This window comes from Sciurus vulgaris, assembly GCF_902686455.1.
Source record: "Sciurus vulgaris genome assembly, chromosome: 4".
In the NCBI taxonomy this organism is placed as follows: domain Eukaryota; kingdom Metazoa; phylum Chordata; class Mammalia; order Rodentia; family Sciuridae; genus Sciurus; species Sciurus vulgaris.
In genome coordinates this window covers 5,339,341-5,358,602 of record NC_136464.1, presented here as the reverse complement: position 1 = coordinate 5,358,602, position 19,262 = coordinate 5,339,341, and the positions used below count along the sequence as shown (strand labels likewise).

Genomic DNA, 19,262 nt, shown 5'->3' with positions numbered 1-19,262 from the left:
TTTCACACTTCTCCCCCATTTTTGTTCCTAAGGCAGGACTGATTTGAAGCACAACTTCTACACATACCCGCTTCCCTACCACAGGGATGCTGCGTTGCCATGGCCAGTGGACTCCGCGGCATCAGCAGCGCTTCCCTTAGGAAAGTGCCCATAGTTGGCCGGGTGTTGTGGTGCACACCTGTAACCCCAGCAGGGGGAGGCTGAGGCAGGAGGATCATGAGTTCAAAGCCAGCCCCAGCAACTTAGCAAGGCCCCGTCTCAAAAAAAAAAAACAAACAAAGGGCTGAGGATGAGGCTCGATGGTTAAGCACTCCTGGGTTCAATTCCCAGTGCCACAGAGAGCACTGGTACCAGACGATGGGGCTCGTTCCCAACGGAAGGGACCAGGGAGCACCTCCGTGGACTTCAGCGGACGCACTACCGCTTTCCTAGTGAGGCCCCCAGTGCCAACATAGAAATGCACTGAGGTGGCAGGTGGCACTTCCCTGAGAAAGGCAAGACGAAAGTGCTCAGGTGACTTTTGGCGCATGTCCTGGTGGCTGTACGGGCTGCACTCCTCTCGCTCCCGGTGATGGCCTGTCCTTCTGCCCTGGCTGGGCCTCTCCAGGGCCTGTTTGGCGGCCTGCTCAGGTGCCGCCTGGCCAACCATGCCTTCCGTGGCCTCGCTTTCCGGAGTTGCTCCGACTGCAGTTTTGCACGTCTGGCATCGCATCACTTCCTACGCGTGGCCTCGCGAGGGTTCTCCACCATTGTGGGCGGTTTCTGGAATTGAGCCCGGTGTGTCCCACCTTGGTCCCTGGGCCTGACTCTGCAGGCATGGACTCGTCTCATTGATGCTCCGGGCTCCTGCCCTCAGCATCTCCAGGCCTCTCGGGGGTCCCTTCTCCTTCTGCTTTCGCCCTGGTGTTTGAAGTTTCCCACTTGCTGAGCTACTTCTGATCAAAGATAGCTGGTGGACTGTGTTGACCAGCAGGAGCTACTCTGAGCACTTGCCAGGTGCACCTGGCTTGGTGTAGGTGTGTTGGCGCTCGGGGAGAGCTCCTCATCTCACAGGGAGGGGACCAGGTCACCGAGGGCGTCAAGGTGGAATTGAGGGCGCAGTGCTGTGGAGCCTGTCCATTCTTCATCCTCTCCCAATTCTTTGCCTCCTGTTGGCCATCAGTAGTAGCCTCAGATTTCTCCGAGAAAGAATTAGTATGTACAGGTGGATAAGAGGGAATGAAATGAGATCAGCCCGCGAGTCCCCACCTTAGAGCCCTGGAGTGCTGGTTTCATAGCCAGCTCGGGCTGTTTCTTTCCCAGAGTCTGGAGCCTCTGAGCCTTAGTCCCACAGCCTGTAAAGGGGGTCCAGAGAGTCCACCCCATGCTGATACAAGGTTCTGGTTTTCACAGCCCTGGAACATGCAATCTCAGGACAGTTATCCAAAGGAAGCCGTCTCATGAGTAAAACACAGGATATAAAGGCAGCTGCTCTTGAGCCCAATGGGATGCCAAATATTTACAAATTTCAAAAGTTCATATTCATAAATAGACATTTCATCATTTTACTAATTGTTCCTCCAATGCAAAACAAGTATTATCTAGCTCTTTCCCTGAACACCACCAACTTGGAACCTAAATCTCAGCAATTATCATCATTCACAAATTACATTTCTGGGCAACTGGAAGATACCATATCATCATTATTGTATTGTTCAATTTGAGTAATGCATCCTTCGAGGACTCGTTCGGAAGCGTGTGCATACACTGTAGATACTAAACGGGTTGCAGAAAGTGTTGGACTTGAACACGCCACTGCGGATGCACATTCCCGATTCACACCGCAGACACTTAGGCATTCAGATACTTTGCTGGAAAAAGTTGAGTCAGTAAGAGAACACAATTTGGTCGCTCATTTACCAGGGGAAAATAGGGACATGTCTGAAACTATGCCTCGTCCTATGCTTCTGCCAGGCTTGTGCTGGTCTAATGGGAGGAAATATATGGCTTCTATGTCATAAAATGCCATTAATTTAGGGGCACACACTTAAAAGCAAGGAAGGCACTGCAGAGTCGTTAGCCCCCAGCCTGGGGGTGGGAACTGCAATGGGACGCCCCCAGCACGCTCCCACCTGAGCCCACAGACACCCACACACCACAGCCACACTCTGGCCTCATCTCTTGCTCACTGTTCTGGCTTCTCACTTTCTCTACGTCTTGAGTTTATTTGCTGTTTTCTTCTTTCCTCTCCTTTCCCTTTGCAGCCAGTTCTGTCTGGTATGAGAAATTTCCAACTCTCTCACTTGACATTCTGGTGAGCCCGCTCTCCTCCCACCGATCTTCTCTAGGAAGAGAATTGGACCATAACTCACTGCGGAGTCGGTGGCGATTGCCTCTAAATTGGCCAAGGGGGACACAGGCAGATTTTGAGCAATAAAAGACCTCTCTCTGCCATGGCCCGAGAGGAGGGGACACGCACATGGGGTGCTTGATGATGAGGGCAGCAAGTTCCAGGAGAGCACAAAACACGAGCAACCTTGATTTCCATCCTGCCTGTAATTTTTGCATATTTAATACAAAAATATTTAAAGGTTTGTTTTTCCAGTCTGGACAACCACGTGTCGGGAGGCATCTAATGCAGTCGGGGAGAAAGAAATATACACTCCTTCCAAAAATCTCAAGGTCGAAAGGGACTAGTCCTGTGCTCTCAGCCTTGAGCAAGACCTGGCAGGATGCAGGGCTCCACCTGGCCCCCTTGTCTCTCTCAGATGGCTTAGAAGCCGACCCTTGACTGACAGCAACCCTCCCCAACCGTTCTCTCTCCCGTCTGATTCCATCTTCTGATCCATTCACAGGGGAACTTCGTGGCGTGCATGACAGCTATTTTACGGCAAATGGAAGATTATCATTATGCTCACCTGATCAAGACTTTCGGGAAGATGAGGACTGATGTTGTGGTGGGTGTCCTTTTCATCTATTGTTATATGCCTGTATGACATTGGTATTTCCATTTTACATAGATTTATGCATAAGCACGTGTCTCGAGTGATTTAAGTCTTGTTCCTGATAAGACCAGAATCCTGACCTGCAGACTCCAGTCCAGTGTCCATCTGGAGAACCAACCTCTTGTCCTCTCTGGTCAGTCCTCTCCTGTGCTTTGGGGTGGGTGGCAGCTGGAGATGTTTCCTGCAAGGACTGTCATTGACTCCCATTCTTGGCTGGTAGAAGCCTGGCAGCTTTCTGGTCTTAAACTGCACACCATTATTAATTAGCTTTGATCATGGAAGCTCATCAACATTCCTCCAAATAATTCTCTGGTCACCTTCAGTGGAACTCTGATGCAACTTAATTAGGAAAAGCATCATGGACAAAGTTCATGGCTCCCCAGTGACCTGAAATTCCATTGCCATATGGTCTATATCCTTTGAGAAGCTGCAGCCAATCCCATTGGCAGAGTTCCCAATCAGATGTTGACGTGAGCTCCTGGATTTTACTCCCAGGGATCCACCAGCTCCTATAGAATACCCGTAGGTTCCTGCGCAGTACGCAAACCTGGCTGGAGTGTGCACAACAGGGCTCTCTGTGCTTGGCATCTATCTGATTAAGGGATGGGAAGAAGAGAATGATTTTTATGATTTTTTTTTTGGTCAAGGAATTTTTTTCTAGGACAATTATTTAATTGTTGCCACAATAGGTAGGTAGGAAGGTAGATAAAATTCTAAGAACAAAAATGAATCTATACCTCAAAATTATAGCAATTTCCCTTACATAAAAATCAGGGTACAAGAAAGTATTCCTGTTTGTATGTATGTATATTTTGGTTTTCTTTGACTATTAATGAATAGTTTACAGTAGAGGCATACTCAAATATGAGATATACATCACATTTTATCCTAGGATTCACGTGAAATCATGGCATATTGAAATCAGATTTTGTATTTACAGCTTGTAGTGCCATAATTGAATCTTAAATGTGTCCATATATCCTGCTTCGGTCAGTGAAAAGAATAGTTATAACTTGAAGCTCTATGAATAATTTCATAGATAAAATACCAGGCTAAATAATAACAGTTTTCAGAATGAGAAAAATTACCCATCCTGCAAAGTGAAGATTCCAGTTAATAATTTGCGCATTAGCAGAACAGTCACGGTCAAAACCCACACACGGAGACTGTTAGAAACATGGCATCTGAACTCCTGATACGGGGGCTCCTGTGTGCTGTGGAAAGTGATCATGACACACGGGGTTTAAATATTGCTGTAATTGATGAATTCCAGGCGGGTGCCCTCTCTCCTTCCTCCAGCAGAGACTCAGATGTTTACTCCATGTTGTGGTCCTAATTTCCCAGGGGACATTTTTTTCCTTTTGGCATGGCCAGTCAGAAAATCAATTATTTGCAGACAATTTCATTTCCATTATCAAATGGCATTTGTGATTTGTATATCTCAAATTCTTACTTCAGGGATGGTAAACCATTTTTATTGTTGTTAATGCATCAGAAACTTTGTAAAATCTGTTCCTGTCCATTAATTGTGGGTAGAGAATATTTGACTCTTTTTCTACCCTAACAACTATTAAAAAACAAACGATCATTTTGTGTGAAATAATTGGAAGGTATTTAGTATTCCAACACGAGACCATCTCAGCTGCTTTCTGGAAACTTCCTTCTGAAGAGAGTCCACCAGGTTTGTAAGTTCAGCCCTTCTTGCTTAGGTGAGTTGCTCCTGTACACAGTGGCAGCAATTATTGGTGCCAAGTCATGTGTCACAAAGCTGCTGCTTTTACTGTCCCTCCAATGGCGCTCTGATCCAAGGCCGTGAGAGGATAAAGCAGGTGCGGACCTAGAAAGGAAGAGGAATGGACTCAGTCCACACAGTCCTCCCTCACAGTGGGGCATCCTGTCCTTGAAGATCTGAGCCCCCGACCGTCTTCAGACCCTGCAGTGGACACACCCATCTGCCCACAGTACTGCCACCCTGAGTCCAAGTGTCAGCACCCGGAACAGAAGCAGACAGCTTGTCCGGAGCCTGCATCACCAGGCGGAGGGCTGAGGACGGTGCTGGACCTTCCAGGGAGACTGTCTTCTTGCTTCTCATCACAGATCCCCACTACATGGCTCTGGAAAAACAAAATGGGTATTTGCACCCTCACCAGGGACTCTTCTGTGACCTCGTGTGGAGGTTTCTCCCACGGCAACCAGTTCTACGCAGTGTCCCGAGTGTCATGGCTCAGATGGTTTCTGATACTGCCTGAGCTGGCGTCAGACCCAGAGGTTCCAGGGTTGGCGTAGGTCCGCTTGCTAGTCCTGTGTGGCTCCCACACTTCCGACCCCATACCGTCAATCAGGGGCTCCTACAACCCTCGCTCAGGGTCCGTATTATCTGGAGTTGTTCTCAGAACGCAGGAGACACCTGGCCTAGGTGCACTGGGTTGTTGTAAAGGGTACAACTGCGGCAGCCAGCGGAAGCACCAGAGAGCCTGGGGGCGTGTGGCTGCAGCAACGTGTGTCCCCGCCAGGCCTCCTGGCACCCCAGGCTGCACAGCAGCCTGAGCTCATGGAATCTCCTCTCAGAGTTCTTCTAGCATAATCTCCAGCCCCTGCAGGGTTGGGGGCGGGGCTGACAGCCCGGAGCTCCAATCTCTGTCCTTCAGCCCCACATACCCTCTCACCTCACTGGCCTGGACGGAGGTCTGCTCACGAGGGTCTCATGAATGTGCCGCGGTTCTCAGTGCACGGGGAATTCTCAGGGGCTTTCGGCACTCCGTCCCAGGACCCTGGGCCGAGACCGTGCATGTTTCTTACTATTACAGCCCCATGGCCTTCAGCCAATGGCTGTTGAGGGCCTGAGTGAAGAGTGAGGTGTCAGGACACAGCGGGTAGAGGCAGCGTGTGGTGGGTGTGGAGGGGATGCAGGGTGAGAACAGAGGGCGGGCCACAGGACCTGTGTGTCTAAAGGACCTAATTATCTAGAGCTGGCCTGCAGGTTCCTGTGGACTCCCCAGTCCTGGGCCAGGCAGGCCTCTGAGCTTCAGCCAATTCCCAGCCCTCTTGCTGGGGTCCCTTCCCACTTGACGCAGCGTCAGCCTGCAGCCCCAGCCGCCTGACCCCTGTCCTGGCCTCTGCAGGCGGATGCAGCCCTGCCCCTCACTGCATCTCAGCTGTCAGTCCCAGGTGACCATCACCGACCGGAGGCCAGGGCTGCACACTGCGTGAACCTACGGGAACGTGAAAGCAGGCGTGTTGGCAGGGCCGGTGTCCCTGCCCAAGAGGCTTCTGCTGTCTTCAGGTCCAGTGTGACAGCCAGCAAAGGGGGATGCGCCTATCTCCACTGCTCCGTGTCCTGGAAGAGGAGCCGGGCTCTGGACACCTGCTCTTTCTTCCTTGGGACCTTCTCCTGTGAGTGGGGCTCTGATGAAGTCTCTCTACCCTGGACGGAGAATCCGGGGTGAGCAGAACCCTTCCACAGTGAATTCGCTCCGTGGCTGGTCACTGACGACCAGCCTGTATCCGCACGGTGGAGGACCTGAGGTCCTGCAGCTCTCGTGGCTCACAGTCAACCAGAATCCTTCCAGTTAACGAAAATCATCTTTGCTCTGAAAGGACAGTCCTGTCCAGGGGACAGGCTGGAGTGAAGCAGGGGGTCAGGCACCTTCTGTGCAAGGAGACAGTGGTGGGGCATTGGCACAGTGGGTGAGGGGACAGTGTGGGGGCAGTGCTCAGGGAAGAGGCGTCCCTGGAGCCCCGGGCGGTGGTGGGGAGGCGTCGCCACAGCAGATCTCCTAGGCAGTGCGAAAACCTTTGTGTTCTTTGCTTGTTTTCTTTTTTTAATTGCTGATTTCCCACTAACTGTTTCAGAATCCTTGTTAAAGCATGTGTTTTTTGAATGACCCTGTTACCCTGAGGTCATTGCAGCATCACGAGCAGGGTTCTGCAGCCCTCTGCCTGGTTCCTCCGACAGTGATACCTTGCAAAACTGGTACAGTGTGGCAACCAGGGTTTCGACGTCAATGCAGCCCACCGACCACACCAGATCTCCCGGCAGTACTTGAGGAGGTAGCACGAAGATTCTCAAACATAGAGAAGCTGAAGGCACCGTGCAGGGAGAGCAGGGGTTCTCGTCACTTGAGTCCTCTGCTGCCGGTCCTTCACACGGTGCTTCCTCTGTGCTTCCCTGAGTGTCTCTGTCGACAGCAAGTCCCTGAGAGCCCGAGAGCTGTCAGGATGCTTCTCCCCAGGGGCTCGGCAAGCATCCCTGGGAGTGAGGGGCCTGCAGTGGTTCCATGGCTTCTCAGGAAGAGACAGCTGTCCCTCATCCCGGGGGACTCAGGTTTCCTCCATCCTTCTCACACTCACTGTGTGCACGAGGGGCTCACTCAAGTCAGGACCCAGCCCAGACTCATCTCTCGAGTGGCTCATGTCCCCTGATGCTCTTTCTTCTTCTGCAGTAAAACCCAGCATCCTAGTTTCTCTTCTTCTCCTGGCGTTGCTTTTCGAGTGTTTGAAGACACCTTGCCAAGATTCTGTCCCCAGTCTGGATTTGTTGGGATCTGCCTTGTCATACCTTTCAACCAGTTTGTCTGTCTTTCCTCGCCACATCCCAGTCTGTCCTGCAATCTGAAAGCTTTGCCTAAAAATTCAAGCTCAGTCTTTAGGCAAGAGTGTTTCAGAGCTGGTGTTGAATGCTTCCTGTTACGTCACTCAGGACGCTGGGAGGGCATGCGGAGGCCCACAGTGGTGACGATGCTCGGTTAAAAGGAGGCACTGCCAGTGTCTCCACTGCACGCACACATGTCCCCTTTGCACTTATCAAGTAATCTTTTGGATGGAACTGAAATCCATCAAAACTCAACAGCTATTCTATTCCTGACAGTCTTTCATCAGATTGGTTGAAAATTTTCTGATGCCCCTTGTCTGGCACCGTCACCCCTTTGACAGCAGAATGGTCATTTCCTTGTTCTGAGTATTGAGAGGCTTTAGTCCAGGGACACCAAGAAGCCATTTCAGAGGTGGCTTAGTGCAGGATCAGGAGTGTGCTGGGACCTTGATTGGTTCATAAATGAAAAGATCACTCCGAATGAAGCGTGTGTCAAAGGGTTAAAGATGGACACAGGTGGAGGGTCAGCACTCCCCTGCAGCAGCCCAGGTGTGAGAGGATGCCTCTCTATTGAAGCTTGTGTTTTAGAAATGGAGAGAAGCAGATGGCTTTAGGATAAGAAGACTTTGCCTCTGAAATGCACTAAAGATTATTATTAGAGCTGCCCACTTATTATCTAGGACACCCGATGAATAATCAAACTAAAATGTGGGCTGGGAATAAATCAGGTTTGGAAGATGAACCTTTCACAGGACATCCCTTGTTGACTGGGGACCTCAGTTTTACAGGCTGCTCTGCCTCACAAGCCTTCCTGGGCAGATGCAGTTGCTTGGACCACCGTGGCTAGTGAATTATGCAGAGCCACAAGGAAGCCTTGCAGAACCCCGTCTCCCACTCTTAGCAGCGTTCTGTTTGTTCAGCAAAGTCCCAAAATTTAACAGCTGAGCCATGCTAATGAAGTACGGGAATGCGTCTCTGAGAGAAGAAAAGGAGCTGGAGAAAGATGCTTCTCCTCCAGAATAATGAGAACCAGACCCTGCATCTCAATTATCAGGCTTCGAGGAGTGAACACAAGAAAGCCAGCAAATGCCTGGGAACGGAGGGGCGGCTGAGTTTTAGCACTCCACCAGCAAAACGTGCAACCCGGGCATCGGAATGGGAAAATCTTGACAAAGTGAGGAAGCTGCATGAAATGCAAATTTCAGTAATTTAACTGGGGGAAGAAGCCAGCTGTGCGTTGGGGGACACCTGGAATGCTCCTACCCTGAGGTCTGGTGGTTGCAGGCCTCCAGGAAGAGATTGCAGCACATCTGCACTGACTTTCCCTCCTGGCCAGGTCACTCACCTCCTGACCTAGAGGCCTCCCGGGACAAAGGGTGGCCTCGGTGGCTCCCCGAGTCCTTTTCGTGGCTGGGCACTCCACAGCCCTCCACAGAGCAGACACAACTTGCAGGAACCTGAGTGGCTCTCCAGGTTGCAGAGAAGGCAGGTTCACTTTGGACATCCCCCGGTTGTGCTCACACATTCCGCTCCTGCTTCTCTGCGAGTGGTCCTGGTGCAGAGCTTACTGCTGGGAATTGCTTTATTGGCTGCTGCAATTCTGTTCACCACCTTGGCCTTCACAGCCACTGCACCTAATTATGATTCAATAGATTAAATAAATGAGGAATATCCACTCATTCGGCGTTCTCTGACCACGGCCTCCTTTCTCTCAGCCCACTCGCCACTGCCTTTCCCCGCCCGCCTGCAGGCCTTGAGCACACATGGGCTTCTGGGATGTGCTCTTTTCAGGAGGACCGTTGCTCTGTTCAGGTTAGCACAGAGCAAGTCTCAAGGCCTCGGCGTAGGAAATCATCCTACCTCCAACAGGCCCTGGAGAGCCCTTCCTGTGACTGTGACACTCTTACCAGCCTGGGACAGAGTGGGGAGCCAAGCACACCTAGATCCCTGCTGACCCTGCTGTCAGCCTGGGAAGGACAGAGAGTCCTCTTGGGACACAGAGGCGTGACCGATGGCTCAGCAGGATGGAGCTGCCATGTGGAAGGGTTTGGTGAAGAGCCCACAGGCGCCAGTGCTTTGCAGCAGGCTGAATGTGTGCAGATGGCCCGGGCATGCCTTGTGTGTTTTAAGTGACATAAGAAGAAGGGAGGGAGAATATTAGGACTTATTGGACTGAATGGGGGTTGTTCCTTTTGAAAAATGGATTTAGAGTAAAAAGGAAAAGCTACAACCTTGCCGATTAGGTTTGGAAAAAAAAGATCGTGCTCTCCTATAAGCAGAAAGGGCAAGAAAGAGTATTTGTAGCCTTTGGGGATCTATTCTTTTTGACTGGTAGGGAGATGTACCCAGGGACCATTTCTTTCTATTTTCTTATTTTTATAGACCGCATTTTGATTTATTGTACACAAATGGTGTACGTCATCTCATTCCTATGGTTGTGCACGATGTAGATTCATACCATTCGTGCAGTCATACATGTACACACGTGTACATGTAATCATGATGCCCCTCTCACTCAGGGACCCTTTCAAAATTCATGCTGGAGACTGCAGCTCGGTCAGGAGGGTCCCAGATAAACAAAGACAGAGCTGCTACACCACTCCCACGTTGTACATCTTCAATGGTTTTCAGAATGCTTTTGTTCGGCTAAAAATAAGAGCCTCCTCTAATCTCGCCACGCGTGCCTTCTTGGGTGTTCACTTCCCCCTTTTCCTGTGTGGGATGATCCAACCGTGTGTTTCCGTTTCAGGATTTTCTGATGGAAACATTCATCATGTTCAAGAACCTCATTGGGAAGAACGTGTACCCTTTCGACTGGGTGATAATGAACATGATGCAGAACAAGTAAGTGCGTTCATCCCATGGGAACAAAGTGGTATGGGGGTCAGGCGGCTTTCGTACCAAGTGCCGCCCCTCCTGTGATGCGGGTGGCATTGGGGAGGGGACATGGCGTGTTGGTGACTTCTGCATGTCCACAGGGAGTCCGGGCACTAGGCACTGGGGCTTTGTCCCCTAGAGAAGCAGCCTGAGCCAGTTGCTCGGGCAGAGAGGTGCTGCTTGCCATGACTTCCCTGTCTCATTTCAACCATATGTTTTTCTTAGCCAAAGTGAGTCTCAGCTGTGCTCAGCTTTTGAAAGGACTTACATGTTTCACATATTTCAGATTTAAAAAAAACCCTCGTGAGCATTTTTCCATGAAATATTAACCTTATGCCTTGCTTCTCATCTCCCCATGAAGGCTGCTGGTGAATATTCTAGCACCTTGGGGTTTATCATTTCTGTGCGTACCAGCAGTGATCACAGAGTTCTCGGCTGCGTGGGATCTGGGAGAGGATTTTCTCGGCCTCTGTCTTCCTGTTGCACTTTTTGTAGGATGGTTGCAGGCTCACATGCAGTTGTAAGAGATGAGACAGGGAGATGTGCACCCTGCTCCCCGCTCTCCTCCGTGGTGACACTTTGCAGGACTGTAGTGCTGCACATGACCTGCTCCCTTCCTGGTGTGTCCCTTAGTGCCGTTCAGTTCTGTACGATGCCACCCCATGCTGTTCTCGGGTCTGGTCCCTGGCAACCACCCCTGATTTATTCTCCTTTTCTAAAACTTTCCTGTTTCAGCAACGGTGTATGAATGAAGTTACTGAGTATATGCCTTTTTTGGTTGGCTTTTTTCACTGCTTAATTTCCTAGAGTCCCATTTAGGCTGCTGCATGTGTCTGTATTTTGTTCCTTTTCGTGGCTGAGGAATATTCCATGGATGAACAGACCTCAGTTTGCTTAACTAGTTTCCTGGTGGATATGGGGCTAGTTGCAGTCTTGGCTCTTCTGAGGAAAGCTGCTGCAAGCATCCACGTGTAGGCCTCTGAATGAACAGAAGTCTTCCTTTCTGTGACATAAATGCCCAGGAGGACAGTGTGAGCTCATATGGCAATTGCATGCAAGAGCTCATGGGAAACTGCCAGACCATGCTGTACTGTTCTCCATTCCTACAGCAGAGGAGGAGAGGTTCCATTTGTCCACATCCCGCCTTTAGGATCGTGTTAGTCAGCTTTTTGTCATTATAACCAAAATACCTGAAAGGAACCACTTAGAGGAGGTTAAGTTTATTCTGGCTCATGGTTTCAGAGGTTGGGTCCACGTTGGCCGACTCCATGCTCTGGGCCCAAGGTGAAACAGAACATCATGGTGGAAGGGTATAGTGGGGGACAGCTGCTCAGCTCATGGCAACCAAGGAGCAGTGGAAGAGAGAGAGGAGAGCCAGGGGCAAGACATAATCCCCAAGGTCCTGCCTCTGGCAACGTCCTTCCTCCAGCTACGCCCCACCTTGGCTATAGTTACCACCCAGTAAGCCATCAAATGGATTAATCAGATGATTAGGTCTCAGCTGTCACTCTGATCCTCTTACCTTTGAACACTTCAGCACTGCCTAACCCGCGAGCTTCTGTGGGGGACACCTCACATCCACACCCTCACAGGAACCGTCACCATTTCTAATCTCAGCCATCCTGGTAGGTCTGTGATGTTTCTCCTTGTGGCGTCGATTTGCATTTCCCTGATGGCCTTGCCTCTTTATGATGGCTTTTGTCCCCTCCTGAGCAAGTCCTTAGCAGTAGCAACCTTTCTCTTGGCTTCTCCTGGTTATTGCTTCTTTTTGTGACAAAGGGCACAGACTTGGCCTTGTTTTCCACGAGCTGCAGGATTGTGGGCAGGTCCCCACGGGGTTGCGCAGGAAGCAGTGCTGTGCAGCTCAAACCAGATGCTGCTGTGTCTGAAATCTCCTTTCCCAGGAAGACTCATTTGGGACCACAGGGCGAGGACCCCAGCAGGGCTGGACTCTGCTGGAGACACAACCCTGGCCTGGGGAGCAGAGCAAGGTCCTGGCCTCTGCTTCTGCCTCGCCCCTGCTGTGCAGGTTTTGATCATGCAGATGGCTTTCTCTTGGTATTTGGGTTCTCATCTAGATAATTAGGGACTTACATCACTAGTATTTTCTTCCTTTTTCTTGGTTAGGATTTACTTTTGTGATTGACAATTAAGAATTACTCTAAAGAGCTACAGAAGTGTTTTTAATGGGCTTCTTTTTCACACCACAAAAACAAACAAATCAGCAAGAATAACAAAAACAAAACAAAACAAAACAAAAAAACCACCATCAGGGAAATGTAGATCTCACTAGTCCGTGAGATGCCCAGGACTCTGCTCCCCGACCCACATGTTGCTTGGCCCCAGGGTAGCCCTGGCAGACCGGCCATTCAGGTTGTGAATTCCATACCCCCCAGCAAAGCTCAGATGTGAGTGGCTCCCCAAAGCTGTACTTCATGGTACCCTAACTTTCAAGATTCCCAAAGTGAGCTGTAATCCTCTTGAGAGCACAGTCCGTTGTTCATTCATTTTTAGTGTTTATCGTTGACCAAGAGCCTGTCTGCCATTTGGTTCCCTCTTCTTGCTGTGCCATGACGCACCCTGGACCTCCAGCCCCAAGCCCTGTGCCGGCTGCCCCAGAGCTGTGTGATTATCACCAAGGTGGTCACACACTCTGCTCCAGGATTCCTTCCTGTCTGGCTTCTCCTGGGATGTGCTGATGCTACTGGGGACCACGTTCCTCCACTGCAGCTTCCTGTGACTGAGTGAGTGATGTGTGTGTGTCCACAGGTGTCCTCGTGTGCCTGCGTATGTGCATGGGGGCTTTGGTTGCAAGCAAAGGCACTGTGTTTGCAGAGATTCCAACCCTTAGGAGCTCACGCAGACCCACCTTCCTCACCCCGCACGGCCCAGGGCACGTCCCCAGGCCACCATGAGCTGCAGAAGGGTCACCCAGAAGGACGCATTTGGGACACAATTGCAGAAGCAGCACTGGCCATCACGACTTCTGTCCCCACGTTCTACGACCCTCAAATGCTGCCCCTTCTGTGGAATAAACAACATTGATTTCCGGAAGCCCAATCCATGGGCTTTAGAGGTCATTGCCACCATGGGGCCAAACACTTACCACTTCCTGGTTTGGTGACCTGAAGTCTCTGACACCTTTGCTGGGACATCAGCTTCGTGGTGAAGGTTCGTTTCGTTTCGCACGATGCGTCTACTCTTCCCGAAGTGCTGCGCACTTGGCTCTGGAGCTGAGAGGGAGCCGCACATGGCTTGCTCTCCATGCCCTGGGCCTGATGTGGGAACTTCAGGTGCAGAAGAGTCCTTGGCACCTTCACTCACCCTCCAGGGCAGCCGACTCTGCAGGTTCGGAAACAGAGGCGGGGGTTTAACTCACCGGAGGACACGTGCTGAACTGGACGGGCGGGTGTTACGTCCTGCCCGGAGCCGAGCTCTGAACTCCTCGTCTGGGTGCCTCCTGTCTCCCCAAGACAGTGTCCTGGGATTCACACTCTGGTGTTCTTAAAAGAGAACTGTAATGCAAGCCGGGTCCTTTACCCGAGGGAATGTCGACATGGAAGCTTCTCCTTCACCAGTGACCCGAGCTGTTGGAGCAGATGCCCTCTGCTAATGTGCCTCCTACCGCCAGCAGGGCCCACGGAAGGACAGAATCTCCCACCAGCCGATGAAACCGTCTCCCTACAAAAATGACACAGGCCCGCACCGCCGCATTCTCCAGCTGCTTCCCGTTGGCAGAGTTCTTGGCCTGTGACTTCACAGGTTAGACTCTGCCTGCCAGACCTGTCTGCTCCCCTCCTCCCGGCGTGCACCAGGCACCGCCTCGCCTCGGTAGGATAAGCTGTGCTTCCTGGAAGCTTCTGGAGTCTGTATTTAAGTTTTAATGGCACTGCTGGACACGTCGTTTTACCACCACAGCTGAGAAATTGAGAAAATTCGCCTCTGTGGTCTCTTAAATGTTCGCATGCTTGCTCGGCTCTGTCTCTGAACTCACGTTCCCCAGAAGCCGGACCTGTAAGAGGTAATTACAGGCAGCATGCATCAGACAGGTGCAGAAACTTGTAAATCAAGAATCAAAGCCTGAAGACTGGGTGGGTGTCCCAAAGGACCGTCACCGCACACTAGCTGCGTTGAAGAGAGTGACTGATTGGCAGTGGCCTGACATTACAGCTCGGTGCTAGGATGGTGGTGCCAGATGGCAGGATGACATTTGAGATAAGCACAGTTCAGACGTCGTCGGGCCTGCTTGCGTGCAAGTATCCAGTGTGCGTCACGGCCGTCCCAGGGGGCCGGAGTGTTGATCTCCCTCAAGGAGCTCAGGAGTGTCGGAACCAGAGACCTGCCCGGCCAGCAGCTGAGAGCCACCGTCTGACCTGGGTCTCCTGTCAGCAGCCTCTTCGGATGCACGCCTGGGGTGGGGGTGTGGGGGCAGGTCCGAGGTCCTGCTCTGCTGTCAGGACGGTTTCAGCTGCTAACAGGGATGCAGCCACTTGGTTGAGTGTCCTTGTGGTCTTAGGCCTTGGCCTCACCCCAGCAGGGCATGGGATGCCAATGATGTCCCCTGGAATTGTGATTTGGGTCCATGGCACTTGCTCGTCACCGCCAGGACAGCGTCTGTCATCAGCTTCTTTAATCCCACCTGAGAAAGACATTTCTGCAGGGAGCCGTGGTAAGGAGGGCCGTGCCCAGCGTCATATTCAGATTCTTAGAATTCGGCTTATTCATTTCAACTGCATGGCAGGGAGCAGCCCTTTCCCCTTTGTCCACTGTTTGGACTTGCAAGAGAATTTTTTAAAATCCACCCACCGCAACCTGAATTCTGCACAGGCCTGATGGACACCAAGCCTCCGCTCTCAGGATGAGAGCAAGCAAAGCCAGCGTTTTACCTCCTCAGAGCTATTGCTGTTGGTGATGGTCAGTGGTTTCACGCGCCCTCTCCGTTGGCACGGTAGATTTTGACCTGGACTGACTAGGTTGCCCAGATTGGGATGGGGCCTAGTGGAGAATAAGTGTTTCATCTGTGGTTTATTCCTGCACATTTTCGTTGGAGATGGAGTACATTTTGTCAGAAAGGACTCGCAGATCATGACTATTGAAGAGAACATGTAAAGCATAGAGAAAACTTGGAGTTTTCTTGAAGCCGACTAGAAGAGAGAGCAAAAGGAGGAACTTAACCATTCCAAGACTCACTGATGGCCACTTCTCAGGGAGCTGACAAGTCGGTGATGAGTCTTGACTCATGAGACTGAACAGGAGAGTACCACAGGGGAGTGGTCACTTAGGAATCAGAATTCTGCCCACAGGAAGCGCAAGAGCATCGTCTGGATTCTGGTGTGCTAGAGATGTCCCCAGCCTGCGCGTTGGCCGCAGCCATGGCGGGTGGTAACTGAGCAGGTGGAGCGGGTGCTGCTGGCCTGCTCCAGGGTCTTGTCTGGGTGGTGACGTTAGGGCACTGGAAACCTTCAGTCAGACTCTGTTGTCTGATGTCACCAGGTCCAGAATCAGCTAGCCTCCTGCTGCCCGTTCATTTGGGGAATTTCGGTCCCCACCGAGAGTTCGTGAGATTTGTGAGTCCTGTTCCGTTGTCTTTCCTGAGTCTCTGTTATTAGCCCTTTTTCACGAGGTGGCTACGTGGCTGCCATCCCAGAGCACCTGGCGCAGAGCCAGCTGTGGGCTCACATAGGCACCTTCCACATCAGGACCCCGTGCACCTGGCTCCCTCCTCAGTGGCCTCCCCGCCCCCTTCCTCTTACGACCCGCTGCTGAATGTCCACGATCCGTACCAACATGCAGACGCTCAGGTGGTAAACGTCCCGTCCACGTTTCTGTAGCTTAGCAGTTTCTCTCCTTTTAAGTAGAGTGTGTTTGCCACTCATAAGTAACGTCCATCAGATGGTCGGAGTCCAGGATGGCGAGCTCACTGATCTTTCTGCCAAAGCTAATTTGGCACAGAGCCAGGAGAGGAAAGGCCGTGAGACTTCAAAGGAAGTCCACCTGGGATGCGGGGTGTCCTAGGAGTCCATTCCTGCTCAGAAAGCGAGTTTGCAGGTACATTGCCGTTTGGCTTCACACGTGTGGCAGCCCTGTGCCAAGGGCTGGGGGTGGGGGAGAGGGGCTTGGCCTGGGTGCTGGGACCTGCTGCAGGGGCTGTGGGCCCTGCCTGAGGATGGCTGGGCCTGAAGGCCTGTGTGCTTGCTTTCCCGCTCGGCCTCCTACAGAGGACGCTTTGCCCCTGTGAAGCGCACACAGCTGAACAGGCTTTGTGCGGCTTGGGAGCATGGCCACAGAGCATGGGGACCCTGGGATTACAACTTCGCAGCGCCTTGCCCTTTCTTTGAAGCCGGGGGTCTTAGCTGATCTTTTGCTGCTAATTTAATTAGTTTATATTCTAAATTTATTGGTTTACTATCGACCTGCACATCCAACGCTTGTCAATTTTAACCTCACCTGAGAATTATTTTTTTCCTTTGAAAGAGGACACAGTATCTGTTGACATATGCATGGTGACATCACAAGCCAAGGACCAAAAGGAAAAAAAAAATATTTTGTTTTTCAGGGATACAGTGGGAATTCAGGTTTTGTATAATGAAAATACCCCGAGAGCTCAGCAGGCTTGCATTGGACTGTAGCGCACACACTTCATAGCATTGCCTTTGAACCTCTCTCCTCGCCAAGGAAGCTGAGCCCACCAGGGAGGACATTCCGCAGCTCAGAGGCCCCACCTGCAGCCTTGAGACCCTGAGGCCTTCCTCCCAGGTGGGGCTGCCGTGGGCTGCAACCAAGCACCTTTCCCGTCCTGCCCCTGGAGGAGCTCTGGGCCTTCCTCTGGGGCCGCGTTGGCCATGGTGATGCACCGGGGTTTCAAGACAGACGCTGGCTTGGATCCACACTGGGGCTCTGGCTGCACAACAGCAGAAGTTCCCTGCCTGTGCTGCACTTTGCTGTGGCCCTGTTCCATTTTTGTCCCCAGAGGATGCTTTTGGAGAGCCCGGATGTCGGCAGTCCTCCCGAGGCAGCTCTGGGCCCGGACACGCAGGCCAAGCAGCCTCACCTGGGCTGAGACTCCCAGACCCCAGGTGATCCCGCCTGCCCTCCTGTCTCATTCTTAAAACTCTCCGTAGCAGCTCTTCTGCCGCATGTGTGCTCTCGCTCTTCCCTGACTAATTAAAACAAATAATTTCCTGATTATACCTGGTTTTTATAACCAATTTATTTCATGTAGCATAGATATTTTATATGGCGCATTTGATTCAAAATGCCTCTTTATTTAATCCCGAGATGAAAAATCAAAGTACTCTCCAAGGAGTGGCAGTGATGGAGAGCTCTCCACCGGGCTCTTACTTAGGATGCTCACTTCAGAGGGAAGTTTTTAAAGGGCCAGCCTGTTTAAGGATTCTGACTGTGCACACCTTGCTGTGAGCTCCTGGCTGCTGTGGCTCCTGCTGTCCTGCTGGCACGTAGTGCTGGAGAATGCACTTCACTTCATGACGAACGAAGCCAAGTGCCCTCTTCCTCTCCTGCAGGAAACATCTCTCCCCGCAAGCAACATGGCGGAGGTACACTTCATTACAGTCCTCCTCCAGGTCCTCCAGGCCCTCCCATTCTAAATGTTTGCCCCCAGCCCAACTGGGCCTGCGCTGCCTGTGCAGCTGAAGGCCCCCTAGCGTTGGCTTTTGTTCCAAGTCAAAAGTGGGAGGAAAGGTCAAGTTCACCGAGGCTGGCTAGGTTGTCGAGAGGTGCCCTAGGTGTCTTTGGAGACCCAACCAGAGGTGATTTTGGCCCCCCCCAAGGGCAGTTGCTCCATCATGGGGAAGGAAGGCTGCTGGCATCTCCTGAATGGAACCAGGGGAAGCTGCAGTCAGCCCCTGCTGCAAAAATGTCACTGGGTCTCAAGTGTCACTAGTGTCTCATTTTCTGAATGAAAACATCTCCAGGAGACTAAGTAACCAATTGAAATATATGACTCTTTGTAATGATCCCTTTTATTGCTCCATTTCTCAGCCACCCTTCTCTGCCATTGACTCTAGCAAAACCAGCACCCTTTAGAATAAATGATAGCGGCCCTCCACTGAAGATGGCAGCGCCGACCTTTACTCACTAGGGTGGTGCTGAGCATTGGAGGTGGTTTTTCCTAGGACTCCCTGCCAAGAGCAGATCCCTGTGGCCCTGGTTCAAGGTTACAGAGCGAAGGTGTTAAGTGCAGGCAAGATGGACGTTGGAGTCACACTGACATGAATTTAGATGCCAGGGCAGACCCCACTAGTTCCTGGCATATAAGACATATGCAGAAATATTAGCAAATGTCTCTTTGGGGGACTTGGGTTCCTGTCCCATGCCTCCCTCTGCAGAGTCCCAGTTCCCCCACCTCCATTTCTCTCTGTCCCCAGCCAGGAGCCACCTTGCAATGGCGTTGGAGACCTGGGGCCCTGGAGGCAGCTTGTCTGTTCAAACCCCTGCTCCACCACCTCCTGGCTTGGCTGCGTTTGGCAATCTTACCCCAACCTGTAGCTTCTTCACTGTGAGTTGGATACAGAAGTGAGGCTTCCTGGGGTATTATGGGGAATGGACAGGGGTGACCTTGGAGCACTATGCCCATAGCCTGGCCTGGAGTGGCCAGCGAGCCATGACTCTGGCCACTTCCGTTTCTATGGAGATAATATTATATCATTGTTTCTTCATGTCTGAAAATCCTAGTGGTGATGAGAAACCATGGACATTACCTTGGAAATTCAGAATACTTCATGCTGTGTTGGGAAAGTATATTATAAAAAGGTATCAAAAAAAAAAGGTATCATGTTGTGTTTTCACAA

The 19,262-nt window shown here is 51.5% G+C and overlaps 1 protein-coding gene across 1 annotated transcript in view; it reads left to right on the top strand.

The window, feature by feature from the left end:
* The window catches only part of DOCK1 (dedicator of cytokinesis 1), a 490,559-nt gene that overhangs the window by 314,688 nt on the left and 156,609 nt on the right, over positions 1–19,262 (top strand). Inside the window, 2 exon segments of the mRNA XM_079137291.1 lie at positions 2,835–2,936; positions 10,325–10,419. Of these exon segments, the coding sequence (XP_078993417.1) occupies positions 2,835–2,936; positions 10,325–10,419 (197 nt within the window).